Here is a 27,630-nt window from a genome sequence, read left to right on the forward strand (position 1 = left end):
TTGCGTCTTCCCCCCTCTGTGCTGGGGCCGATCCTGCCTGCTCACCAGCTCATGTTGTCATTCTGCTCCTTGGTCCCGGTCACGCTTTTTATTTCCATGACCAAAATCTTCATCCCAGCACCTCTGCGTCTTCTCTGATGGGTGCAGTCTGCAGGCTGGGTCCCTATCCCAGGGTGCAAGTCTGTGGTCTTCCGTCCCTGCAGGGCATAGCCACCTCCTCCCACAGGGGTGAGAGTCCTTGGTGCCGCCAGAGTACCTGGTCTGCCATACTCATCCCTCCTTTCGTGCTGCTCTGCTCCTCCCCAGGAGGTGTGTAAAGGAATGGCAAGTCCCTCATGTGCTTGTGGGGTCTTCCCCGGGTACCCCCGGGTGGGGAGCCCGTGCAGCATGCAGGGCTGACATCTAACAGGCCACCTGTGGTGCAATTAGCCACATGTAAGTACTTCCTCCGAAGAAGCTTGGAACAGGAAGCGCTGTGCCCCACCATCGGGGCTCACTGGCCTGTCGGCTCACCCGTGCAGCAGCTCCGCCGGATACCAACGGAGCTGCCGCCCCCTCCCTGCCCAGCCAGGACGCCCCACCGAGGTCGCCAGGGCATCAGCGGGGTGAGTGGACAGGGGCTCCTCTGTGTCCAGGCTTGTTTTTCTAGTGGGAACAGGTGGGTCCTACAGCTCTTCCCGGGGAGTGGCCCAGCCCTGGAGAGGGCCCGGCAGCCCTGGTCCCCATTACCCGCCCTGGGCTTGTCTGCTCCAGGCCCCCTTTTACCGAGATCCAGCAAGGGGGAGCGCTGTGCCCACCATGGGCAGAGCCACGCAGAGCAATGTGAGCGTACATAACTGGGGGCAGGACCCAGCGTGGCAGGAGGATGGGGCATAGGCTCAGGCCTCAGCCCCTGGGTCTAGGGTCTCTGGACAAGCCCCAGACACTTACTGAGCCCCCGACGTGGGGGCCGTGAGGCCCTGCAGAGCCCGGAGGAGGCCAGGGGGCAGGTAAGACCCTCCCGGAGGGGCCAGAGCGGGTGGAGCCAGGGCCATACGGGGAGTCTGGAGGCCCCAGCCTGCCTTCCTCTTCCTGTTTGAGACCCCCTCCTCTCCATGCTCCCCAAGGTTGGCTGTGGTGGTCTGTCCTCCCACAGAGTCTGTGTGTGCGAGTGTGTGTGCAAGTGTGAGAGGATGCACGTGCTGTGTGTGAGATTGTGTGTGAGCATGTGTGCACAAAGGTGTACGCGTGTGTTTACTGAGGCATGTGAGTGTGTGAGGTGTGCGGGGGTGTGCCGTGCGTGCGTGTGCGTTCTCCTGCTGCTGGGTCCACCTCTCAGACTCTCAGGGGGTCTGCCGGGCCTAATGCTGTGAAGGTGTCACATGACAGCTGGGTTTTAGGGGACAGATGTTAGGTACGTGACTAAACGTCCCACAACCAGTCTCCTGGGAGTGGGGAGCCAGGACCCTGGGGTCCCCCTGGATTCCGCCGACACCACACAGCCCACACCGACCCCTGGTCTCACGTCCTCCTGGCGCCCTGCCCCCTTCCCCCGACCCAGGGCTGGGACCCTGCCCTGCTGTCCTCAGCTGGGCTCGGCACACCTGCTGGCAGTGCAGGGCCCCTGGGACCCCTAGTGGGGACGAGGAGGAGGGGCAGCCAGGGGCGAGGGTGGAGCTCGCCCCAGGGTCCTCACGGAAGGTTCTGGCGTCAGTGGCCGAGCCCTCACTCAGTCCCACATCCTGGGCAGGCACAGGGCCTCCCTCTGTGGATGCCTGCCGTCCAGGTAACCGCAGGCTGGGCTGGCTCCGAGTGGCCCAGGCAGGGCTCCTGTGAGGGTGGGGGACCAGCTCCGCCCGGTGTCACTGCGACGGGGCTCACACCTGCTTCTCCGCAGAGCTGGTAGGTGGATCCATGAGCGAGGAGCAGAGGTACCTGTGCACAAGCACAGGGAGGGGGCTCAGCATGGCCACTGGGCTTCGCCTTGGGAAGGGAGTCCGTGAAGCCATCTCCCGAAGGCTCGGCCTTGTGCCCTCACGAAATCTGGGTGCAACACAGCGTCACAGGCCCAGGGCAAATACGGGCATTGCCTAGAGATTTCGTGAGGGACGGAGCGCTGAGACCAGCAAGGGCCTTGCAGACTGTCCTGTGGAGGGCGCTGTCCTCTCTCTGGGGGTAGAAGGGACCCGTCTGTACCCAGGAGGAAGGCCTTCCCCTGCAACAGGGGGCGACCCATAGTTCAAACTCCTCCTGACTCTGTAATCAAATGTGTGATTCGGAACCCCCTTCCCTGGGGGGTCAGGGAGCCAGTGGACCCCGGCTTCTGCGGGAGCCCCTGGCGCGGGTCCCCCGCTCAGCACAGACATCCCCGGGCCACCGCCCAGACAGAAATATAGGCCCCTGGGGGACGTTCGCTTTTACGTTTTTTCCAGGAAACGAGTTGCCCTAACAGGCGCTCCCACACTTTCTCTGCTGTGGGGCCCCCTGGGAGGGCCTCCCAAGTGGGAGAAATATTTTCCAGCCAGACGGCTGGGCAGGCGGCCGCGTCGGCTGGGTAGACGGGGCCGGCAGCCAGCCAGAGGCGCCGGCGCCACCCACTGCGATGACCCTCCCGTCCACCCCCGCCCCCCGGGGCATCTGCCTCTTTGTTCCGGACTTCTAACACCTCCTTGCCACGAAATACCCCTGCCCTTTTGCGTTAGAGTCACTACATGTCCTCTGTTTTATGCACAGATTCGTTCTTTTAGAGTCCATCTGTCTTGGTATTTTCTTCCTTAGTTTTTACGCTCAGTTTTCCCGATTCGGAGATACACATTCTTCTCACCTGCGTGTCCTCTGGACCCAGCCCCACAAGCGTCTGAGTGACCTGTCCACGGCGTGGAGTCCGAGAGCAGACCACGGTTTGTGACCGCAGGGAACACGATGAGATTCTCCCACGTGTTCATTAGAAAAGGAATATCTCGTGAGCCGAAGAGGAGTCAACATTGTATTTGCAGGGAAGAGCCTGTGTCCGTGACGGGGACATGAAGCCGGTGCCCTGTGTGCCCTGGCCGCGGACCAGAGCGGAGGGGACCGGCCGGCGCGCCGATTCAGCAGCGGCGGAAAGAGCAGGAAAGTTTCGGGGGGGGGGGGAGGCCCACTCACGGTCTCTGACTCAGCTGCGGCCACGGCCATGCTGCCCGGTCCCCCACGGTCACACGGCCACCCTCTAGGCAGCTTTTCCCAAAGCTGCTTGGCCATCCTCAGACCAACTTTGTTGCCTTTTTCAAGGAAACAGGTTCTGATGTGTTTGTCGATTTTAGCTTTTTTGTTTGTTTTCCGACTCACGATGGGCACCCTTCTCTGCATGTCTCCTGCCTCCCCCCCGAAGCTTTCCTGCTCTCTCCGCCGCTGCTGAATCGGCGCGCCGGCCGGTCCCCTCCGCTCTGGTCCGCGGCCAGGGCACACAGGGCACCGGCTTCATGTCCCCGTCACGGACACAGGCTCTTCCCTGCAAATACAATGTTGACTCCTCTTCGGCTCACGAGATATTCCTTTTCTAATGAACACGTGGGAGAATCTCATCGTGTTCCCTGCGGTCACAAACCGTGGTCTGCTCTCGGACTCCACGCCGTGGACAGGTCACTCAGACGCTTGTGGGGCTGGGTCCAGAGGACACGCAGGTCACGCCTCCTCCGGCCGCTGCCCCTTCTGTCCCCCTGCGTCTGTCCGGAGCCTCGGAGCTCTGAGGGCGCTGGTTCCAGCCTTCCTGCGGCTTGCAGCTTCTGTCCAATTCTGGGTGTTTCTGTAGGAAGCAGAAGCGACCCCATCTCCACACTCTGTCTTCTGGTTTAAAAAGGCTGATGCCTTTTCAGATTCATTGTAGACATCGGCTTTTTTTCCCCATGAAACCGCTGAGTCCTGCAGCTCCTGGGGTGAGTACGGACGGGCTCCCCTGCCTCCCATCTTTTTCCTTTTTTTTTTTCCAGTTTCAGAGGTTCTGAAATTCAGTGGTTAACCAGTTGCATACAATACCCAGTGCTCATCGCATCATGTACCCTCCTTCGTGCCCATCACCCACTCACCCCAACCCCCCACCCGCCTCCTATCTTTGAACTTCCCCACCGGCGCCTGCCCCCCACCCCGCCCCTGTCACTTGACTTGGGGCGTGCCCCTTGTCAGCCTGGGTGGGCGGATTGGTTCTCCGACCCCGCCAGCCTGCAGGCGCAGTGAGCCCTTGGGATTGAGAGTGGCCCGGTCCAAGGGTTTGCACTTTTGCAAAACCTTCTTCTTTTGATGTGATGTGAGCTGACGGCCAAGAAAGAATTCTTGAGTCGTGTTCCGTGCAAAAAGGTGGTTTTATGAAAGCACGGGGACGGGACCCCTGGGCAGAAGAGCCGCACCGGGATTGTGAGGAGTGGTTGGTTATAAACTTTTAGGGTGGGGACGTAGCGATAAAGGAAATTTCTAAAGGGATTTTCATAAAAGTCTTACAGGATCCTGGAGGTTGGGCTATTGGAAGCTAGGGCTGCTTCTTGTCTCCAGCAGAGCATGAGCATTCATGTCGTTGTGAGTTCCTGTCTCAGCTGTTTGTCCCTGTTTGTGCCCCAGCTGCCTGCCAGGTGGCAAGATTTCATTTTATCTGCATTTCTCTTGTCTTTGTTCCCTTCCTCGTCTTTGACAGGAAGCTTAATCTGACATCAGCTTGATGTCCTGACTCAGATGCTGTGCCCTCCCTCCGCCTGCTGACCCATGTGTTTTCTCATGTTTCCGCTTTTTCTTGCCTTTTACCAAATATGGGGTGTGTGTGTGTGCTTTGGAAGGAACGTGTTACATTGTTCTTCTAAGCCTCCCTCCGCTCCGAGAACCTGGCTGCTCAGGGCTCTCTCCTTCTGCAGGTGACCCTGCTTCCCTGCATCCATTCAGGGGCGCTCGGGGCTGGGCCGGGGAGAGCGCCAGGCCCGGGTTGCAGGGTCTCCGGGAAGCCACCCCGTGGGGGCCTCCCAGACCCACGACTTCCCGCAGAGTCCCCCCCCGGGTTGCACCAGCATCCCCCTGGCGGACAGGGCTGGGCAGGGGTGACTCTGTCGCAAAGTCCTCACAGCCCAGGGCCTTGGGCTTCTCTGCACCTTGGGGCCCTGTGAGGGGCCCGCCCTTCTCTCTCGAGGGCGATGAGGCTGAAGGTCCGTGCTGGAGCAGGGCACCCTCCCTCAGGTGGCGGGGTTAGGGGAGTGACCGGGCCCCACAGGCCGGGCCAGGGGCTAGGCCGCGTCCTGGAGCTGACGCTCCTCCCCTTCCTCCCCTTCCTCCCCCTCCCCTTCCTCCTTCCTCCCCTTCCTCCTCCTCCCCGGCTTCCTCCTCCTCCACGTGTCCAGGCATCTTGCCCCCACAGGCTGGAGGACCCACGGGCTGGGGTGCAGCCGTCCCCGTGGCAGCCCCGGTGCTCCAGTGGGCCAGGAGCACTTCGGGAGAGGGCAGCTCCCCACCCCTGCCCAGCTTCCTAAGGTCAGGGTCAGGACCTCGCAGGCTGTGGGTTGTCTTACTGTCAGTGAGGCTCTCTCCCTCCCTGTGGGAAGGGTGTGCCGGCTGAACTGGCACCCAGTCCACATCCTGCTGCTGCTCGGGGCCTCAGTTTTCCCACGCGACGGCCCATGGAGCTTACATGCTGGCTGTTGGGAATGTTTGGGGGCCCGGTCCATGGCCACAGGAGAGTGAGTGAGGCGGCCCCTGCCCCGGGGCCGCAGTACCAGCTCACCCTGCCGGAGCTCGGGCATGACTGGGGCGCTTGGGGAGGGCGCTTGGGGAGGATGCTCCCACCCTCTACTTGGAGCAGCCTCGGGGCGGGGTGGAGGGGTCCCCAGAGGCTGAACGTGCCCGTGGCAGTGTCCGGGTGGGCCCAGGGTTGGTGGGGACCCTCGAGGCAGCACGGCAGTCAGCTGTGGAACTTCGCAGGGACCCAGATCGAAGCAGGGGCTGGCCACGGCCGGTCTCAGCCTGAGCCCCACGCCTCTGGCTGGGAGACACAGACTGGGCCTGGTGTGAACCCAACCTGCCTCCCAGGCCCATCTGCCCACTGCTCTGACCCAGGAAGCCACCGTGCTACGTGGCTTCTGCTTTTGACCCTGAAAGGGAAGGATGGAGTGTTCCTTTTTGACATTTCTGGGTCCTGATTATAATCTTGGTGGGGACCAGGGAGCAGGAGGGTCAGGGAGCTTGAGGCTGGGCAGGGCTTTGAAGCGCAGGAACCCCCCCCCATGAGCCCCCGGCCGGTTCTCCTTCACCCAGAGGCCCCCACCCCGGGTGCAGAGGCAGGTGTTACAGGAGAGCAAAGGGGGGGCCCACGTACAGGCCACACCGGGAGCCCCACGGGCCAAGGTGGGGACCACGCGGGGATACCCTCCCAGCCCCCCACCACTAGGCCGTGTGCTGGGCTGGAGAGCCCCAGGAGCCCCAGAGGCCTGCTGCGGGGAGAGGAGCCGGCATTCCCGTCATGTTCTGGGTGGGCTCTATTGATCTCTGTTTCTGATCGAACAGGCCCCTTTCTCCCTGTCACCCGATTCTGGCTTCTCTGCACCTTGTCTGCTCTCTTGGTCAGATAGAAGATCACAGCCGGGTGCAGAGTTGTGAGACGGGGCGGGGGGGGGTGGCACCCAGAGGGGCATTCCTGCTTTGGGCCCAGTCCGGGTCTGGCAGCCCCCGACTCGGGCACTTTCAGGGGTGGGCGATGTTGTCCGTGCTGACCGCTGCCCAGCAGGCCATGGGTCAGAAGGCACCCTGTCTGCCTTCAGGACCCAGAACAAGACCCTGAACACCAAGCCTCCCCCAACGACCTTGCCTCTGGGGGGCATCGGGATCCATCAGTGACCAGGCCGCCTCCACGCCTTACGTCAGGTGCTGGGTTTTTAAGGACAAACAAAATCATGGTCACCTAGAGCTATGGCCTCGGGCAAGGCAGACACGGACTCTGTATGCTCGCTCACCCTCCTGCAGGGGGTTCTGAGCAGGTGGCTGGCTCGGGCCTGGTGCCCGGGAGGCGCTCCGGCTACTTCGCGGCCTAGTCCTGGTTCTGCAGCCACCAGGAGGCCTGGGCCGAGCGAGGCTCCGCTCCGAGCTCAGCAATCAGTTCCTGTGGGACTCGGGCGTGACCCGGAGCGTGCAGTACCACACGTGTGGTGTGTGTGTGGTGTGTGCGTGTGTGATGTGCATGTGGTGGGCATCCATACGTGTGCCTCCCGCTCCTCCTTGGAGGCCCCGCGGGCCCGCGCCACACCACTCAAGCTGTCGCGGGGAAGGCCCCGGCTGGGCTTGCCCCAGTGCTCCCCAGCCAGGGCGGCGGGGACAGGGCCCTCCCAGCTCTGCATCTGTAGGCGGGCCAGCCCCGGCGTCTGGGGGTCCAAGGCCCTGTCACTGACTCCTTCCCTCTGCAGGACATGCTGCGCCAGCGCACCCTGCTGCTCACGCTGGGGGGGCTGCTCTGCCTCTGGTCAGGTGAGTTCTCTGCATCCTGGGTCGGAAGGAAAGGTGCCCGCCCCCCAGGCTCCCGGGCTGAGTTCCAGGGGCCGCTTCGGAAGGACTGTGCCACTGGGAGCAAGTCCCAGACCGCAGCCTCAGTGTCCCCACACTCTGCAGCTCCTGGAGGCACAGCCCCATGAAGCCTGCCTTCCTCCTGCCCTTCCTGGTCCTCCTGCCGACCCTCCTCCCCCACACCCCACCCCGGCTTGGGGCTCTCCTGCCCCCGCCCCATTTCGGCAGCCTGCGCGCCTGGGGCTCCATGGGCTCCGTGTCAGTGGACCTGCCGGCAGGCACTGCTCACGGGGCCGCGTCCTCCTGCCCCCAGCCTTCTGCCAGGAGTGCACCAAGTACAAAGTCAGCACGTGCCGGGACTGTGTGGAGTCGGGCCCTGGCTGCGCCTGGTGCCAGAAGCTGGTAAGAGCCACCGTGCACCGCGTGCCCACCGAGGGCCCTCGCGCCTGGGCTGCCATCCTCGTGCCCGACCCCTGGGTTGGGCCCCCTCGCTCTGCCTCTGGAGCTGCTGGCACCCAGGGGCGCCACCACTCTGTTTCCCCAGACCCCGACCACGCCCTCCTGCCCCGGGACCCGCCCCCAGACCCCGACCACGCCCTCCTCCCCCGGGACCCCCCCAGATCCCGACCCAGGAGGGACGTCCTCCTCCCCCCCAGGACTCACCCCCCGCCCCAGATTCTGAACACAGACTCCTCCCCCGGAACGCCCAGATCCCGACCACGCCCTCCTCCCCGCCCATCCCCAGGTCCTGACCACGCCCTCCTGCCCTGGGGGTCCCTGAGGTTCTGACCCTGCGTGCATGCACACACATTATTATTTTTTCTCAAGCATTTGAGAGTAGACTGCAGACCTGAAGCCCCTTCATCCTTAATACGTCCCGCCTCCTTCTCAAGCGCAAGGCATCCCCCCAGAGACCCAGAGTACCCTCTTCCAAGACCGGACAGCGGCCAGGGCGCTGGATGGCATCTGCACACCCTACGCAAATATTTCCAGCGGTCCCAGGGATGCCTTTGGCAGCATTTGCCTCGGGCTGTGGATGACCCGGGATCCGTTCTGCCCGCGGTGCTCCTGTCCCTTTAAGTCTCCCGGAGCCGAGACGGAGAACCCCCTCTGCTGCCTCATGCACACCCTGGACACTGACAAGTGCAGAACAGCAGCCATGTAGAAGGCCCGGCGCTCCCTCTGCCCGGGTCCAGGGCCTGTGTTTTGGCAGGAGCCCTGCACCGGGCTCACGCCGTCCCCGCGTCCCAGCACGGGTGACGCTAGCTTGGACCACTCAGCTGAGGTGGCATCGGCAGGCTTCCCCACCAGGATATACCACTATTTACTCTCTGCGGTGAATCAGTGACTTGTGGGGAGATGCGCCGCGGCCAGGAGACCTTCCCTTCCCGTCAGGCCCGCACCCCTCCCGTCGGCAGCCCGGGGTGCTTCATGCCTGAGCCGCTCAGTACCGCGAGGGCTGCAGAGGGGTGGCGTCCAGGTCATAAACTCCTATGAGGGCTTCTGATGTAAGGAGCCGTTTGTCTTCCCCTGTCTCTCTCTCATCCGCGTGGACCCATAGAGTTGTAGAGTTTTATTTTGTTCAGTAGCTTCTAATGTATCACTGTCATTTTGAGGCTCAAATAGTTCCAGATTGGGCCGCTGGGAGCCCCCTCCCCAGGCTGGCTGTGTCCCACCGGCACGCCCCTCGTCGCTTTTTTGTTTTTGCTTTTTATTTTTGAGCGTTTTCTTCCTCTAGAATAAGATGCCCCTGGCCCCAAGCGTGGAACGTTTCTCTGGAAGTTCCTGGTTCCCTTTCAGGAGAAGCCGGGCTCCTGACCTCCACAACACATTTCCTCATTTTCTTGATCCCTCGATGCTCTGACAGGAGCTTCTGAGAGGCCAGCCCATGCCTCAGCCACAAGCAGCCTACGGAGAAGTGGGGTGCGGGGTGTGGTCTCTCCCCTTGGATGTGATGTGGCCACAGCCTGGGGGGTGAACTGTCCCCCAGCGGGTTGGAGCTCCCCAGCCCCTCCGTGAGCTTATTCAATTTGTTGGAAATGCAGTTAGGCTGGTAGCTTCCACACGGATTACATGGAAAGCTTTTGTCGGTTCCTGGGGAGGTCACTTGATTTCTCAAGTTCTTCAGCATTGACAGAGTTCCAAGGGGAAGTGCCAGCCCTCCCTGCCCTGCCCCTCTGTGGCCTTACTGTGGCCACAGGCCCTGCCGCACCCAGCCGGCCCCCGAACGGCTGCCTTACCCTTCCAGAGTCCCCTTCCCTGAAAGGAAGCGGAGAGAGGTATCGTGTTCTGTAGCACGCCCTTCCTTGGCCTAGCGCGAGGACCCATGGAATGGGGGCCCTGCTCCTGCCCCGTTTATGGGGGCAAATTGGGCATGAGGACACTACCCTGAACCCAGGACCCCCACACTCCTCTCCAAACAGCAAGGGGCTTGGCCCGGAGTCCCAGCCTGTGTGCCAGGGCTCCAGGGGTCCCACGTGCTTTCTCTCGGGAGGGCGCCCCCACCGGAGCTTCTGCACGGCCGCCCCCGGCCAGGTGCCCCAGCAGGCTGCTCCTGGCCCTGGGGCTGCTGAGCAACCCCAGGGGCCAGCCTGGGGCTACAGACATGGGTCCTTCAGTCACCTCTGCTGCTGGAGGCAGTGGGGGGGCAAGCCCCCCGTTCCCAGACTGGGGTGATCTAGGAGCCTCATGGAGAGGCCATCGGAAGGCAGGTGTGTTCCTAGCTGCCCAGCCTCCCACCCACCCCCACCCCTGCGAGGACATCTGTTTTGAATCCCAGGTGCAAATGAGGAGGGGCAGCCTCCTCAAATGACCCTGAGGGTCAGTCTTGTGCAGCACCCACAGGGTGGCCCCCGCGTTTTCTCTGCCCTCCTCCTGACCCCTGACCCCTCCCCCCTCAGAACTTCACTGGGCTGGGGGAGCCGGACTCGGTTCGCTGTGACACCCGGAAGCAGCTACTGTTGAAGGGGTGTGCGGCTGACGACATCATGGACCCCAGGAGCGTGGCTGATACCCAGCAGGACAAGAAGGACGGCCAGCAGCAGCTGTCCCCACAGAAAGTGACGCTCTACCTGAGACCAGGTAGGCTCGGCCTCAGCTGGGAGTGAGCCAGCATGTGTGTGTTGTCACTCTGGGTGCCGGGGCCAACCGGTGGCACAAGTGTCCACGTGGCCAGGTCAGACGGCAGGTAGGCGAGCCCCAAGGACTGTCAGAAACCTCAAGGACAGCATCTGAGCTCCCCTGTGGGCCTCTCCCCTCTGCCTGCAGGAGGATGCCCCCACACCCGGTATCTGCGGCTGCGTGCTTCTGCTCTGTGTGCCTTCCAAATGGGAGAGGGAACCATCTGGAAAACAGTGTTCTATCCCACTCTCAGAACGCCAGGTGCTCTTGGCAGAGTAAAGGCTCTGATAAGTCCTGCAGCCAAGGAACCTGAGCGACTGTTTAAATCAGTGTTGCTCAAACTGATTTGACCACAGAACCCTGTCAGTGCTCCAACAAGTGCCTTTTGGGAAGGCGGACGTGGTGAAGGAACGGGACCATGTCGACAGGCCAGGGCAGGGCTGGGGAGCTGCCTGCCCTGTAACACCACCCCCAAGATGGCAGGCAGCCCCAGCAGGGAGCTGGAGGCACAGACAGACAGACAATTCAGTCAGCCCCTCCCCAGGTCATTCATCCTCCCATCACATGTTTGCTGAGCACCTGCTGTGGGCCAGGCACCGCCCTAGGGCTGGGACCCAGGCCAGCACCAGGATGGCCCGGGCGCTGGTGTGGGGTTGGAGCAGGCTTGCCCCAGCAGCCAGGTGCACCTGCATCTCAGCAGTGCTCGGCGAGCAGCGAGCACTCAGAGGTAGAGGTGTGTCCAGAACGTTCCATCTGGGAATGTGTGTTCCTTACTGAAACTCCAGTCTAACTGGGTGCCCTGTGACTCATCCACAGGCCTTGGGGGAAAGGGGCAGTCGTGAGCATTTCGGGACCTGTGGAGGACACGCGGGTGCCCCCTAGACACCCTGACTCTCTCCCGTCTCTGCCGGCAGGTCAGGCGGCTGCCTTCAACGTGACCTTCCGGCGGGCCAAGGGGTACCCCATCGACCTGTACTACCTGATGGACCTCTCCTACTCCATGCTGGACGACCTCATCAACGTCAAGAAGCTGGGGGGTGACCTGCTCCGGGCCCTCAACGAAATCACCGAGTCCGGCCGCATCGGTGAGGCGACCCCCTCTGTCCCAGCCGGCCCCGCTGCTCATGCGCCTCCCCACAGCCTCGCAGGGCAGGGCACTGGGGGGCTCTGCCAGGGCCCCCCCCCCGGGCCTCCTCGGGCCATGCCTGGGGGTTGGCTCCCCGGATACTGTCATGCCACGCAGCCCTCCACTTCCTCTGTTTATGAAAAATTAAAGACCACCAAAGTATGACACACGCGCAGCACACCTGAGTGCCGCTGGGGTCTGGGCGCCTGAGACGCGCCCGCCCGTGTATCTGTGCAAGTCTGGGGCAAAGGGGACACCCGCCTTTCATTTCTGCCCCCTCCCCAGCCATTGTCTCTGCGTGCAGGCCACACGCCGGACGGGCACACGCTCGTGCTTGCACATACGTCCACCATCACACTCATGCACGTGGGCGCACGCAGACCCCCCCCCCCACGCGCCGTCGTGTTTTCTCGCCTGCCCTGGTTCGCAGCAGGGAAACTGAGGCTCACGGGCAGCCTCACCGCCTCGTGCCGCCTCAGGCTCCCATTTGGCCACTCATCCTGCCTGCCCCTCAGGCTTCGGGTCCTTCGTGGACAAGACGGTGCTCCCCTTCGTCAACACGCACCCCGAGAAGCTGAAGAACCCGTGCCCCAACAAGGAGAAGGAGTGCCAGCCCCCGTTCGCCTTCAGACACGTGCTGAAGCTCACCAACAACTCCAACCAGTTCCAGACAGAGGTCGGGAAGCAGCTGATTTCCGGAAACCTGGACGCCCCCGAGGGCGGGCTGGACGCCATGATGCAGGTCGCCGCGTGCCTGGTGAGGTCCTGTCCCAGCCCTGGCCCCCAGCCTTCCCCAAATCTCCATCCTGCAGCCGCAGGGCCACCCTCACTGGCTGGCCCCGCCTGCCGAGGGCCCCATCGGCCCGGGTTTCCGGGCAGCCGGGGGGCCTGCTAAGCACCCACACACTTTGCCAGGGGCCTGTGACCCTGGGCAACTCTCTGTTGAGGCCTCAATCTAATAAAGATCTTGTAAGGCTAGGCCACGGAGCAGTGTGACGCTGGCCGCTCCTGACCGGAGTCACCATCTGCCGCTGCGCCCCGCCCCCCGGAAGGGGGCATCTCCACTAGGCGTCCCCATGTCTCTGTCTGTGCCGGCCCCTCGCCCCAGCAGCCCTCCCCGCGCCTCCTCGCCCGCCCTGGTGGTCCTGCCCGGTTCTGTCCCACCTGCCGTATCTGTGCTGTGTTATGGTACCGACCACACCTTGGCTTTTATTTTTTAGGATTTTATTTATTTGAGAGAGAGAGAGAGAGAGAGAGCACAAGCAGGGGGAGCAGCAGAGGGGGAGAATCCCAAGCAGACGCCCCGCTGAGCGCAGAGCCTGACGTGGGGCTCAATCTCATGACCCTGAGACCATGACCTGAACCAAAAATGAGTCAGATGCTCAACTGATGGAGCCACCCAGGAGCCCCCTTTTTTGTTTTTGTTTTAACATTATTTATTTTTATTTTTATTTTTTATGACACCCTGTTTTAAACCTTTACAAACCAGATTCCAATCTGCCAGCATCTGTGTGGGCCCCCAGGCCCGTGCACCGACCACCCTTCTATTTTGTGTGACGCTGTGCTTTAGGACACGTGTCGCGAGCATCCCCGGCCACCTGTGCCCCTTCGTGAGTCCCTCGGTTTCTGTCACCTTTCGTGTGTACCATGTTTTCGTGTTGTGACACGCATTTCTGGGAGTACTTCTTTCTGTTTTGGGGGCTATTTCCTTAGGATTAGTCCCTGGCCTGACCGGCCCCAGAGGGTGTTCACGTCACTTCAGCCCCCCAGCCACCTGGCCGTGTGCGTGGGCATTTCTCGAGCAGGCCATGGCGCTAGAATCCGGGCCGGACGGGGGACCCCAAGTCCCGTGGCTGCTCCCCGAGAGAGCCAGGAGTGGAGCACAAGCCCAGCACCGGCCTCCAGGCTGCCCCACCAACCTCTGCGCTCTGGGGAAACTGAGGCCCGTCACCCTGCCATCTTCCCAGGAGGAAATCGGCTGGCGCAACGTCACTCGGCTGCTGGTGTTCGCCACGGACGACGGCTTCCACTTCGCGGGCGACGGGAAGCTGGGCGCCATCCTGACACCCAATGATGGCCGCTGCCACCTGGAGGACAACATATACAAGCGCAGCAATGAATTCGTGCGTGGCCCTCCCGTGTCCCGTGTCCTGGGAGGGAGCGGACAGTACAGGGGGCCCTCCTGTGTCCCCATGTCCTCAGAGGGACCGACAGCCCAGGGGGCCCAGGAGGGAACGCAGGGGCCGGGCTGTGGCATCGGGGGCTCTGCCCCAGAGGAGCAGGGAGCGGGCGGCACAGGGAGTCCAGGGGGCTAGGGGGGAGGTCAGCGTCCTCTGGTCTGGTCCCCGTCGCAGAAGCTTGCCTTCGCCTGCTGCGAGCTGACACCGCACCCTGGAACTGTTCAGGGGTGGGGGGGGCTAGGCCTCTGGGCCCTGGGTGGAGCAGACGGAGGGCCTGGGGCTCTGTGCCTGACCTCCGGGCCATCTGACCAGACCTCCCCTCCAGGACTATCCGTCGGTGGGCCAGCTGGCACACAAACTGGCTGAAAACAACATCCAGCCCATCTTTGCCGTGACCAAGAGAATGGTGAAAACCTACGAGGTTGGTGCAGCCGGGGTCCTGAGCAGCGGGGGGGGGGGGGGGGGGGGGGCGCGGGCGTGGCGGCTGGCGCATGCTCACAGCGCGGCGGTGGGCAAGGGGGGCGGCGGCGGCGGGGCGCTGCAGCCCGGGAGGCTCCGGGCGCTGCGCGGACGCACGGGGGAGGAGGATGTTCTCTGCCGGCGGATTGTAACGCAGCCGCCGTGTTTCCATATTTGCTACGACACGGCGAGGCTTTCTGCGGACCCCGCGCTCGGTTTGTACGCATGCGCATTGCAGTATCAGCGCTCCCATCACACGTCAGGTGCACAGGGTGGGCCGGGCGCATTCCAGAGGGACGCGCCCCCAAAACGCCCCACCAGGGCTGTTCCCCACCCCCGGGAACCAGCTCTCGCACGCTGACAATACTTCCTTCTCTGCTTCGGGAACCCTGCTCTGTCCTGACTTCACGGAATGACTGTTCCTGTTCAATTCCAGCAGAGCACGGGGAACTTTCTGTTCCTAGGCCAGTTGCTCCTCTGTCCCTCGTGCCCTCTGTCTGGCACGTGTGTGCGTTACTGCCTTCCGTGCCTGCGCAGTCTGTGGATGAGCAGGGTGGCCTCCTTTCGGCTCTGGTGTGCTGTGAGAGCACCTGCTGGCCCCCCACCCTCTCTGAGTCCAGCTTTCCGCCGTGGGGGGGCCTGCTGCCGCTTCTGGGGCGGGGGATGCTGGCGGGGGGCAAACACCAAGACCGAGACCCGCAGCTCCTGCCGTCAGTTTTCCAGACTCCGAAAGGGGACAGGACCCTGCAGGAGACACAGAGGAAAGGAAGGGGCAGGGGTCCAGGAGAACCCCTGGGGTGGGCACTGGAAGCTTGCCAAACCACAGGGACCCGGGCTCCGTGCAGGGCTGATGACCGGGTGCACCATCAGGACCCGGCAGGCAGTACTAGGGGGCACAGCTGGTCCCAGTATTTTGCTGTCGGGGCAGGACAGTGCGGTGATGGAGTAGAAGCAGGGGGCTTCTGCAAACCCCCAGGATGGACGATGCCCTAGTGTGTCCAGGCCTTTCTGAGCCTATTTCCCGACCCTCATTCATGGGGCTCCTGGGTGAGGGGCATCAAGGCGACCCAGAACCTGTAAGGAGAGCATTTGCTGGACTGTCCTTGTGCCCCACACTGAGGGGAGAGCAGGTTGGAGAGACAGGTCAGGGGAGAGCCCAGCTTCCCAGAGCCACAGGGGGGTCCTGCACAAGGGGTGGAGGGGAGAGGGCGGTGGAGCCACAAGGGGTTGGTGGCCGGGCTGTGGCAGGCCTTGTGGGCTCCGTGGAGGTACCTAGACTCTATCTGGGGAGTCACGGGGGGGGGGGCTTTGGGGCAGAGAAGTCAGTCTACTGGGCTGGGTGCCAACCATCGGTTCAGTCTTCCGTGAAAGAGAGTGTGAGGGGAGGAGGGGGCACAGAGGTGTCCTGGAGGCTGGCCCCAGGCCTGTCTGCGTTACAGGTGCTCCAGCCTGCCCATGCGCAGGCGCCATGGGACCCCCAGCCCGCTGGAGCCCAGGGCCCCATTCCTGCTTAACACAGTCATTACTAAAATTAAATTACATCAACACCCTGAAATGCTCACCCCTCACCCCTTCCTGACAGTGTTGGCACATTTTGAGATTCTCTGCCCTTGGCCGTAGCTGACGTATCCGCACGGCCGGGTCGCTCAGTCATGGTGGCGAGGCACAGGTCTCCCAGCAGGTCACGAGCTGGAGGTCGGCCACGGAGGAGTGCTCCCAACAAGGAAATCGGCTGTTCCTGAGCCGCTGACCATCATCGTCTTAACTGAGAGCGATAAGCGATCTGGGTGGGGGAGGGGCAGTCTGGGCCATTTTACAAGCAAGAAGGAACCCTCTGGGGTGTTACAAACCCTAGGGACGCTGTGGCTTCCATGGCCCCAGGGCTCCAGCTGAGCCGGGTCTGGTCTCCTTGTCCAACAGAAACTCACTGAGGTCATCCCCAAGTCAGCGGTCGGGGAGCTGTCAGACGACTCCAGCAATGTGGTGCAGCTCATCAAGAACGCCTACAACGTGAGTGCCCCTGGTGCTCCGCAGGGGTCCCCAGGGCTGGGGGCAGAACCCCTGCCCTCCCTGCTGCAGACCAGCCGAAGGGGGGTCCGCGGAGGGGAGCCCTGCCTCCTAGGGCCACCGTCAGGCCTTCTGGACTAGTGGACGCTGGCTCTTCCCACGGGGCAGCCAGGTCCTCCCCCTGGGGATGGCGTGGTTTGTGCCCTGCCTGACCCTCACCTCTGCCCTCCCGGAAACACGGGCACCAGCCTCCTCTCAGGCCGCAGTCCTGGTGGCCTCCCCCCTGCACTGCAGGCTGAGAGCACCCGGGAAGTGCCGGGCCCTCGAATGGAGCTAGAGCTCTGGTGAGGGGTTGTGTTTGCTCCTTGTGCCCTTGTGGAGCCCGAAACCCCCAGGGCGGGCCCTCCTGTGTCTTCACACCCACGACACTGTCACTGCTCACTCGCCTCTGTCTCTGTCTCTCTCTGTCTCTCCCTCTCCCTCTGTCTCTCTCTCCCTCTCCGTCTCTGTCTCTCTCTGTCTCTGTCTCTCTCTCTGTCTCTCCCTCTCCCTCTGTCTCTCTGTCTCTGTCTCCCCATCTCTGTTTCCCTCTGTCTCTCTGTCTCTGTCTCTCTCTCCCTCTCTGTCTCTGTCTCTCTCTGTCTCTGTCTCTCCCTCTCCCTCTGTCTCTCTCTCTGTCTCTCTCTGTCTCTGTCTCCCTCTGTCTCTGTCTCTCTGTCTCTCCCTGTCTCTGTCTCCCTCTGTCTCTATCTCTCTCTCCCTCTCTGTGTCTCTCTCTCCATCTCTGTCTCTCTGTCTCTCATTCACTTAACACAGTTGCCCCAGCTCCTAGCCCGTGCCAGGCACTGGGCACATGGTGGTGGGTGGGACCGGCAGGCGCCGCCCTCGTGGCCGTGGTCTGTCCCCGCCGGACCCCGGGGGCTGTGGCATTGGTAGCCCGGCCACTGCTTGCAGGGGGTACAGGGCATGCTGCCTCCCCAGCTCTCCATGGGCGCCTGGATGGAGGGAGGGATGAGCAATGAAGAGGCGTCAGCGCCATTGGCCAGGAAGGTCCTGGGGACAGTGGGAGGAACCCCTAAACCACAGCCCCTCTTTCCCCCCCCAGAAACTCTCTTCCAGGGTCTTTCTGGACCACAACACGGTCCCCAGCACCCTGAAAGTCACCTATGACTCCTTCTGCAGTAATGGGGTATCACAGCTGGACCAGCCCAGAGGGGACTGCGACGGCGTCCAGATCAACGTCCCGGTGAGACCCCGTCCCAACCTTCTAGAAGGTTCTCTCCCAGGGACAGCTAGGGGTGCACCCAGGCCCACCGCTAGCACAGGGACAAGCAAGGGACAGGGGCCAGCGTCTGCTGCCAATCCAGCTCCTTTCCAAGGCGGCCAGACGCTGCTTGTGTAGAGCTGCGTCGCCCGCGCTAAGGAGAGGATGGGGTGTCAGGCTGAGCACACTGCTCAGCACCGGGCTCCCCCAGTGTAGAGGTGGACGGAGCGGGACGGCAGCGCCCCCTGGGGGCAGGTGCTGCGCAGCGTGTCCCCAACGAAGAAGGGAGTACTTTCCACCCTCTGCCCATCTGGTTTGCTTTGGTCTGGTTTCCTGATTTTTGTGTTTTGGGTTTTTGGGGGTTTTTCTTTGAGTGTTTAATTTAATTTATTTATTTTTAAGTGGGCTCCACACCCAATGTGGGGCTTGAACTCATGACCCTGAGATCAAGACTCAGACGCTCTACTGACTGAACCAGCCTGGCGCTCCTATTTTGTTTGTTGTTTTTTTTTTTTAAAGATTTTATTTATCCATTCATGAGAGACAGAGGGAGAGAAGAGAGAGAAGCAGAGGGAGAAGCAGGCTCCCAAGGAGCAGGGAGCCCGATGCGGGACTCGATCCCAGGACCCTGGGATCATGACCTGAGCCGAAGGCAGACGCTTAACCATCTGAGCCACCCAGGCGCCCTCCTATTTTGTTTTTTTGACAAAGATATTAAAGGATGGGCCACAGGGATGATTAGAAATAGGCGCTGAGTCATTTCTATAATATTTTGATTTTATTATGACCGTAAAAGTTAAATTTTTCCTCTTTCTGGCTGTGAACTAATATTCAGCTCTTACTGAGGTTTTAAATAGGACATTGGAAGTCTCTCAACTATGTCACTTGCTAAATGTTGCATATGCATTTTTACTGAACTATCTTTCCCTCACGGGGGGCAACCCACACGGGAATTTATTCAATCTTCTGATGAGCTGATTGCTTCTTACACATTTTTCCTAATATTTCTGCTTTACCTAAATGTCCCCTGTAGCAATTCATTTAAATGTTTCTAGGGTGTGGCTTGCTTTTGACAAGTCAGTGCTCCCCGACGCTCTGAGCTGCTGACTTCAGGGGTGTGGGTGGGTGGCAGGGACTCTGCTCTGTCCCACCCGGTTCCCCTGGGGCGTGATCTTCTACCCTTTACTGAGGGTCAGAGCACACTCCATATCCAGAATCTAGGGCCTCCTGCAGGATTCTGGCATCTCAGCATTCCAGGCATAAGGAGAAAATCCATGTCCTTTCCCAAGTCACGACGTCTCATTTCTAACGCACGGATGTTAAAAATATTCTAGAAACACCCTGCCAGCCTAAGGCCAAGCCAGGAGGTGATGGGTGTGGGGAGCAGCACGGGCTGGGAAGGCCCGGTGGGCCTGCCGCCCCAACGTTCCTGCGCCTCTGACTCTGCGGCTCCAGACGTCCTTCTCTCTTTTTCACGTCCAGTCCCAAGTCCTGGATTAATGCGGAGTGTTCTGTGTTCTTCCAGCCGTCCCCTCCCCACACTTCCCTGCACGCCCTCCTCGGTCCCTCGAGAAAGGCTGCCCCCCCCCCCCGAGCCAGGCTCCTGGACAAACCTGTGTCCAGGCCACAGGCGAGCAGATGGGACAGGGTGTGGCCCCAACGCCGCCGCCTCGCCTGAGCCCTGCTGTTGTCCACGACAGATTACCTTCCAGGTGAAGGTCACGGCCACGGAGTGCATCCAGGAGCAGTCCTTCCTCATCCGGGCACTGGGCTTCACGGACACAGTGGCCGTGCAAGTCCTCCCCCAGTGTGAGTGCCACTGCCGGGCAGAGAGCCAGGCCCGCGGCCTCTGCAGCGGCAAGGGCTTCCTGGAGTGCGGCATCTGCAGGTGAGCAGGGCGCCAGCAGGGGTTTCAGCCAAGGGCCAGCGCCTCCGAGAGAGGGCGGGCCTCCCGCGTGCCCCTCGGGCCCTGAGCCCCGCCGCTCCGCCTGCAGGTGTGAGGCCGGCTACATCGGGAAGAGCTGTGAGTGCCACACGCACGGCCGGAGCAGCCAGGAGCTGGAGGGCAGCTGCCGGCGGGACAACAACTCCATCCTCTGCTCGGGGCTGGGGGACTGCCTCTGCGGACAGTGCGTGTGCCACAGGAGCGACGTGCCCAACAAGAAGATCTTCGGGCGCTACTGCGAGTGTGACAACGTCAACTGCGAGCGCTACGACGGGCGGGTCTGCGGGGGCGAGGGTGAGCGCGGTGCGGCCGGAGGGACGGGCGGTGGGGACAGACAGGCCGACCCGGGCGAGCGGGAGTGCGCGGACGGAGGGACGGACGGACGGACGGACCGGGGCGAGCGGGGCTGCAGACGGAGGGACAGACAGGCCGGGGCGAGCGGGTGCAGACGGAGGGACGGGTGGTGGAGTGGACAGACGGGCGGACCGGGGTGAGCGGGGGCAGGGCCGGACGGTGGGACGGGCGGGGCTGAGTCCCTGCCGACGTCCTGCAGAGCGGGGCAGCTGCTCCTGCGGCAAGTGCTACTGTAAGGAGGGCTTCGAGGGCTCGGCGTGCCAGTGCGAGCGGTCCACCCGGGGCTGCCTGAGCGCCGAGGGCTTCGAGTGCAACGGGCGCGGCCGCTGTCGCTGTAACGTGTGCGAGTGCGATGCGGGCTACCAGCCGCCCCTGTGCCTGGAGTGCCTGGGCTGCCCGTCGCCCTGCGGCCGGTACATGTGAGTGCCCCCTCGCCCCCCCGCGCTGTTCTCCTGCCCCCCACGCCTCCTCCCCGCGGCCCTCGCCCGCCCACGTCACCGCAGGCCCCCCCACCGCCGGCCAGGCCCCGCCCGCCCCCGGGAGCCCCGCTCAGCGCCCACCCCCCAGCAGACCTCTCCCTCCGCCTGGGGCCGAGCTCTCATGCGTGTGCGCTCACGCCCGCGCTCACACTCACACCCATGCCCGGGCTCGCGCTTACGCCGGCGTTCACGCCCACACACTCGCACTCACGCCCGCGCTCACACTCACACCCACGCCCGCGCTCACACTCACGCTCACACTCACACCCACGCCCGCGCTCGCACTCACACCCACGCCCGCGCTCACACTCACGCTCGCACTCACACCCACGCCCGCGCTCCCTCGCTGGTTCCTCTGCAGCACCTGCGCCCAGTGCCTCAAGTTTGACCAGAACCCCATGGGGAAGAACTGCAGCGTGGAGTGCGGGAACGTGGGCCTGCTGAGCGAGCGGCCGGAGAGGGGCCGCAGGTGCAAGGAGCGGGATCTGGATGGCTGCTGGGTCACCTACACCCTGCGGCAGCGGGCAGGCAGGGACAGTTATGACATCCACGTGGACGACGCCCGAGGTGAGGCGGAGCTGGGGGCTGCCGCCCGGAGGGTGAGCTCCTCCCTCGGGGGGCGGGTCTGGGGGTCGGGCAAGTGTCCGCAGCCACGGTCCTGCCCCGGCCCCTGGCCCTGGCTCACGTCGTGACCCGTGGGAGGCGGTGCGGGGCTCGGAGGCGTGGGTCCCGGAGCCGGCCCCTGGGGGGCTGTGAGAGGACCGCCGCAGGCCCCGGTCTCAGCCCCGGGGGCGGCCTCCCAAATGCCGCCGGCGGGTCCTCCGCGCTCGGCGCGCTACCCGCCCAGCCATGGCCGAAAACACGGGGACCCCGATCCTGTCCTCAAGGAGCTCGCATTCCAAGGGGGTTGGGGACACACTCGGCCTGTACCCGAGACCCCGTGAGACCGTGGCCAGGGTCACGAGGTACAAAGGTGGCGGCAGGGGCGCATGGCCCTGAGGTCGGGGGTCAGATGGTCTCTCGGAGGAGGACCACTGCAGCCGAGACCACGGAATGGGTCGTCCGCACGGGGGGAACGTGGCCGTGGGGCCAGAGGCCCTTGGCTCTGGGTTTTCAGGGGCCCCCTGTGAGGCCCGCGAGGCATTTGGGTCTCCCTCCGAACATACGAAGAAGCTGTTCGCAGTTTTCAGAAGAGCGAGGGACACATCGGAGCCATGAGGGCCTGCTGCAGGACGTGGGCGCTGTGGCGCGGGGACGCGTGTGGAGGTGGCGGGGGCGTGGGGGTGGCGTGGACAGAGCCTGCCCTTGAATGGAACACAGGCACGGGGCCGGGAGGAGTGGGAAGGAGATCCACAGGCCCCAACAGGTGGTGTGTGTGGTCAGGCCAGTTTTTAGGCGTCACGCTGGGTGCGTGACAGTGACAGACACATGTGGGTGTGGGACTTTGGGAGTATGGTGGGATGGGTTTCAGGGCTCCCGAGAAGCGGCACCCAGGGGTGTGTGGGGCACACATGGACGCTCAGCACCACCCCACCCCTCCTTTCCTGCTCAGAGAGGCTGAGGGCAGGGGAGCATGGGGCTGGAAGGCCCAACCCTGTGGGTGGATGCAGCAGGTGCGGGCAAGCCATCCACCAGGGCCCTTGCAGGACTGATTCTGTTCCCAGCTCCCCTCCCCACGGTGGGAACCCCAGGAAGGCAGGTGGGGCTCAGGGCCTCTGTGTGGCCAGGAGCTCACAGCGTGTGCCTGGGGCCTGTGGATTGCGGCCTGCCAGCGTGGAGAGCTTTCGCTGGGTTTCTCTGATGGGCAGATTTGGGGTCCTGTCTGGGTTTGCGCGGCCGGCCAAGTTGCTCAAGCTCCCTAGAAAGGCCAGGATGATGGAGGGAGCACAGGGAAACATGGGTGTCCAGGGGCAGGCAAATAAGGGCTCTGTCCCCTGGTCAGGGGCTGAGTGTGGCACACCTCAGCCCCCAGCCCTGAAGGAGGAGGTCGGGGCATTAGGACCCCACCCTGGTTTCCTCGGGAAGGCTTTCACCAGCTGAGTCCTCATCCGCAAACTCAGCTAAGATGTGTTGGGGGCCTCAGGCACCATTTCCTGCCTGAGGATGAACTCCGACTCAGCGAGTTTTGGTGATGGGGCCATTGGCTGTCCCAGCTGGTGGTAACCGAGTCAGGAGGCCGGTGTCTGGTCCACTTTCTTTCTGTGTAAACAAGGGGCCTTTAAATCTCCTCCGGAACCACAGGGCCTGGCCTTCCTCCCTGGCTTGGGGCTGGAGGCTCCCTTGCCTACCTGTTGCCTTGATGGTGAACGCAGACGCGGGAAGGCTCTGTCCACCTAACCACTGGGCAGTGACCTGGGGCAGGGCACACAGGGGGCCAGGTGAGCCAGGGAGGGCCTGACACTAATGTGTGTGTGCTTCTTCCTTGCCTCAGAGTGTGTGGGGGGCCCCAAAATCGCCCCCATTGTGGGGGGCACTGTGTCGGGAGTTGTGCTCATCGGCATCCTTCTGCTGGCCATCTGGAAGGCTCTGACTCACCTGAGTGATCTCCGGGAGTACAAACGATTCGAGAAGGAGAAGCTCAAGTCCCAGTGGAACAACGTGAGTGGCTGTCCCTGGGGGTCGAGGGGTCGAGATGGTCCCCCCCCCAAACTGGCCCACTTGCCCCCGGAGTTCGTCCTCGGAGCTGGGACCCGGGGGAAGGTCACCCCCACTCCTGGCTCTTTCTCCCCCCGCCACTGACGAGTCGCATTGCATTTCCCACCAGGATAACCCCCTTTTCAAGAGCGCCACCACGACAGTCATGAACCCGAAGTTTGCTGAGAGTTAGGGCGCTTAGTCAAGACAGCGCTGTCTGAACCAGATGGAAACACCCCCAGATCACATCTCCTCCGCCAGGCTCCTCCAGGGACATGGCTCACAATCCTTGACAATTTCTCCCATTAACCAAAAATCCACTGTTGTTTTCTGCTATTGAAATAATAGGTATGGTCAGGTGACAATATGGATGTGTTGGAGGGGACAGCCTCCCCCCTCTGATGTGTCTGACCTTGTGGTAGAGACTTGAAGAAGGAATTGCTTAGGTCTTATGAGGTTAGATGCGTTTTCCTGTAAAACTTAGAGTGGCAATCTCATTGTGGCACAAATTTATTTATATTTGAACTTATCAGGGTATAAAAATCACATCCCATTGATGACATTGTTTCCCAATCGTGTGTGTAGAAAAAATAAATAAAACTTCAGTCGAGGCTGTGTGTGGAAGCTGGGCTCTGTGCACCCTCGGAGGGTCCGTGTGGACCGTGGGCCGTGGCTCTTGCTTCTCTCCTTCCTCACCTGTTGGCCGTGTGTCTGTGGCCCTCTCCACCCCCACCCCTGCCCCACATCCTAAGCAGTTTTTAGAAGACATGAGGCAGCTTCACAGAAGGGGGCCGTCTGTGGAACGGGGAAATGGGCATCTCTCCGAGTTTTAAAGTAAGCTTGTTTCCCGCGGGCTGTGTCACGGGTGATCTGGAAGTCACCTTGATCCAGCAACCATGCAGCTGTGGGACACAGCCCCGTCTTGTGGCCTTGCAGTGCGTGTTGGTGTCCATCGGTGACAACCAGGACATGGGAGTGCCCACAGTCGGCACAGGTCAGCAGGCTCGTGTGGCCAGGGTCTGGGGGGAGCCCATTGGGGTGGGGGGGAAGGTCCCGTGGTCCCCAGGGGAAGGGCCACGTTCCAGTCCTGTGCAGCCACACCAGGGTGCGTGCCCGCTCTCAGCTCCAATGTACGCAGATAAGAGAGGCCGATTCGGTGCAGATATCGGGGAGCTTGCTTGTATCTGTGTCATGCACATAAACATAGTTTCAGAGGATATTTGCCCTTACATTATTTCCTTAAAAAAAAAAGAAAATCCCAGCCTAACCCTTGACTTAGAAACAGCCACTCAGCAGGGCACCTGGGTGGCTCAGTCACTTGAGCGTCCTACTCTGGGTTTCTGATCAGGTTGTGAACTCAGGGTCCTGGCATGGAGCCCCGCGTCGGGCTCCCTGCTCAGCGTGGAGTCCGCTTGAGATTCTTCCCCACTCACTCTCCTCCCCCTTGCACGCACATGCTCTCTCTCTCTCTCTCTCTCTCTAATAAATGAATAAATAAAACATTTGAAACAAATGAAAACCCAAGCCACTCATTCAGAAAGCACTGATGGGCACCGTTGCCGCCCGTGGCAGTGGAGAAAGGCTGAACAAATTCCTTGCTGTCGGGAGGCACGCAGAAGTACCCACAGAGCCAGGATCAAGCTACGGTTGTGTGCTGGGCAGGGAAAGCATGTGACGCAGAACTTAGAGCAAGGGTTAAAGACAAAACTGAGGACCTCCCCTGTTAACCTTCAGCTGCTGAGAATCCTCGCTGTAGGCCCTACCTTCTGTGGGGGGAATCTTCCCGTGTTTCCCCCCCACCCCGCCGCCCTCCCCGCCAAAGGCAACTGTCGTCCTCCTGGGCCACCCCCCTCCCCCCTTCCCCAGGCCAGGCCCAGCGGCCCACCCCATCCCCGCCGCCCTAGAAAGCAGTCAGAATCACGGGTCCCACTGTGGGACCGGCCCTGTTCATACACAGCGTGTCCGAAACGGGATAGCAAAGACCAGCCAGTTACCGCGTCCTTCCGTGCGCCTAGAAGACCCGGACTTCGTTTGCTCTAACCAAAATGTTAAAACCCCACTGAGCGAAATGAAAGTGCTTTCAGGCTATGTTGGACTGCAGGTCACCCCGTGGTCTCCCGGCCCCATACGTGTGGTGGCCCTGCCCAGTTCCCTCCTCATCTCACACATGGTCTGCGTGCCCGAGGTCCCCACTCTGGACCCCAAACCCTTGCAGATGCCTGGTCATGTCCAGTCCCTTCCCGCCACAGCCCGTCCCCACATGCTCGGGGTGACCTTATTTCCTTTTCCTACAACAGGGCTGTAATTCTCTCATGCTGCCCTGTGCCCCCCCCCCCCCAAGCCTCCAGCTGGGGCCTCTGCTCTTTCTAAAGGGGTGGAGAGAGGGAGGGTGTCAGAATAACATGGGAGTAAGTCTACAACCAGGCCCCAGTGCCCAGTGATGCGAGAAAACCTCTCTAAAGACCGGATAGACAAGGGGAGCCAGTTTAGATTTCTAAGTCAGCATGACTGCACATAAACTTTGTTTGAACCAAAAGCCTGACTTATGGCCCCCGCTACCCACGCATCGTGCACCTGCTTTGTGAATGAGTCAGCTGAAGGAAAACCGTCTAGTCCTTGAGATGCCCGTCAATGCCCCTGGCTCCCCACATTCCTTTACGATAAAACTCGTGATTCCTGCCAATGTTAAGCTATAACCTTTTTGTAAAAAATATTTCTTTTTATTTGACAAAGAGGGAAAGAGAGAGCACAAGCAGGGGGAGTGGCAGAGGGAGAAGCAGGCTCCCCGCTGAGCAAGGAGCAGGACCCCGGGATCATGACCTAAGCCAAAGGCAGATGCTTAACCGACTGTGCCACCCAGGCGCCCCGAGCTATAATTTTTTGAGCTTTTACAAGATGTAAAAAAATTACATAATCCTGTAAAAACTACTCATTCTTTGGAGCACTTCCTTCCCTGTGAAGAGCGTGGTTCCTGGCAGCTGTCCTAACCTGCCCTTGAAGAAAACTTCTATTAGAAATGGAGAAACTTGGGGCGCCTGGGTGGCTGTCAGTTGAGCATCTGCCTTCGGCTCAGGTCATGATCCCAGGGTCCTGGGATCGAGCCCCGCATCGGGCTCCCTGCTCGGCGGGGAGTCTGCTTCTCCCTCTCTAATAAATAAATAAAATCTTGAAGAAAAAAAAAAAGAAATAGAGAAACTCTATTCTTTCTTACAGAGATTCTAAAGGTTTGTTCATTTTTCGTCAACACCAAGTCTTCCGGTTTGCCTGGGACATCCTGGCCTTAAACCTGAAAGTCCTCTCTCCCAGGAGACGATGCAGCCTGGGCTAACATGGGTGGTTGGCCACCTCTGACGTGCGTGTTTCTACCACACCATCAAGCAACTAACAATTCTCTGAGGACTCCGAGGGCGTGTCCCACCAAACCAACTCAATTCTGGTACTGTCTATCCTGGAGGTGGCGTCAGATCCCACAGGCTAGGGGCTCAGGGCCGCCAAGCTGCTTCTTCCCCTTCAGTTGCCGGGTGCAAATCCAGGCTGTCGTCTGTGCTTCCGATAATTAGCTACAGATCAGGTTCAATGAGTTTGCTAGAGCGGTTCCCAGATCTCAGGAAAGTGGCTTATTCACTGGGTTACCGGTTTATTACAAAGGATGTGAATCAACGGCCAGATGAGGAGATGTGTGGGGTAGGGGTGCTGAGCTTCCATGTCCGGGGGGGCCACTCGCCCCATGATGTGGTTTGGAGCATTGGGGTCCAGAGCTGACGGCTAAGAAAGAAGTCTTGAGACGTCTTTGGTGCAAAAGGTGGTTTTATTATAGCACAGGACAGGACCCATGGGTAGAAAGAGCGGCTTCTGTGGGATTGTGACCAGTAATTTATGTACTAGGGAGTTGGGGTAAGGAAAGACAAGGGGAAATTTCCACGAGGACTGGCATATGCTAAAGACTCTCGGGATACAGGAGGCCAGGCTATTGTCAAGCGAGGGTGGTAATCACTTTCTCGGCCTTTTGGCTTAGCTCAAGAGAAGACAGCTGGGAGTTTCCTGGAAGGTTACACTCGGCCCGCCTCGAGTATTCAACGGGCTGCAGGTCGTAAGGACATTTAATTTTATCTACAAGTCCTTCTGCCTCTGTTTCCCACGTCACCTCCCCCCTTGTGCCCCCCATCCTGCCGCAGACCTGCAACTGGGCCTATGCGGAGGTATGTGGCTTTGGGTTCCCGACTGGGATCGTTAATTCCATGCAAGGGCCTCTATACTGCATGTGGCCTGGGGCTCTTTGTTCGGGCAGGTGGTGGGGCTAGACAGGCCAGCGCCCCCATCACTGCTCAAGCTGGTAGCATGTTCCTGCTCAGGGGTCTCAGCCCAGCCTGCACCTGGGGAGCTTGAAATGACAGTGGCCACAGACCTGCTGAGTCAGGGGCTCTGTGGTGGGCTTAGCGATCTGGGTCTTGTCAAGTCCTGCAGGTGATTCTGATGCACGCTCTACCTTGAGAACCACCAGATGAAGCTGGAGGATGTCTAATTATGGACATAAATGTGTGGTCTGCAGGTGAGGGCTGCAGATGCTGTGTGTGCAGGGG

General features: G+C 61.3%; 1 protein-coding gene across 1 annotated transcript; it reads left to right on the forward strand.

Annotated features, from left to right (window-relative positions):
* Window positions 1–461: 461 nt before the first annotated feature.
* Window positions 462–23,661, forward strand: ITGB2 (integrin subunit beta 2). Its single transcript, XM_028126549.2, has 16 exons — window positions 462–605; window positions 7,386–7,446; window positions 7,796–7,884; window positions 10,383–10,563; window positions 11,517–11,687; window positions 12,244–12,485; window positions 13,696–13,851; window positions 14,234–14,329; window positions 16,288–16,377; window positions 17,480–17,620; window positions 19,339–19,526; window positions 19,633–19,877; window positions 20,137–20,356; window positions 20,778–20,983; window positions 22,848–23,014; window positions 23,181–23,661. The coding sequence occupies exons 2-16, from the start codon at window positions 7,389–7,391 to the stop codon at window positions 23,241–23,243; spliced, it is 2,313 nt and encodes a 770-aa protein (XP_027982350.2). The 5' UTR covers window positions 462–605; window positions 7,386–7,388; the 3' UTR covers window positions 23,244–23,661.
* The last annotated feature ends 3,969 nt before the right edge of the window (window positions 23,662–27,630 follow it).

Source organism: Eumetopias jubatus, unplaced genomic scaffold, assembly GCF_037043125.1.
Source record: "Eumetopias jubatus isolate StellerSeaLion01/CBP00866 unplaced genomic scaffold, mEumJub1_p1.0 scaffold_1, whole genome shotgun sequence".
Classification (NCBI taxonomy): Eukaryota; Metazoa; Chordata; class Mammalia; order Carnivora; family Otariidae; genus Eumetopias; species Eumetopias jubatus.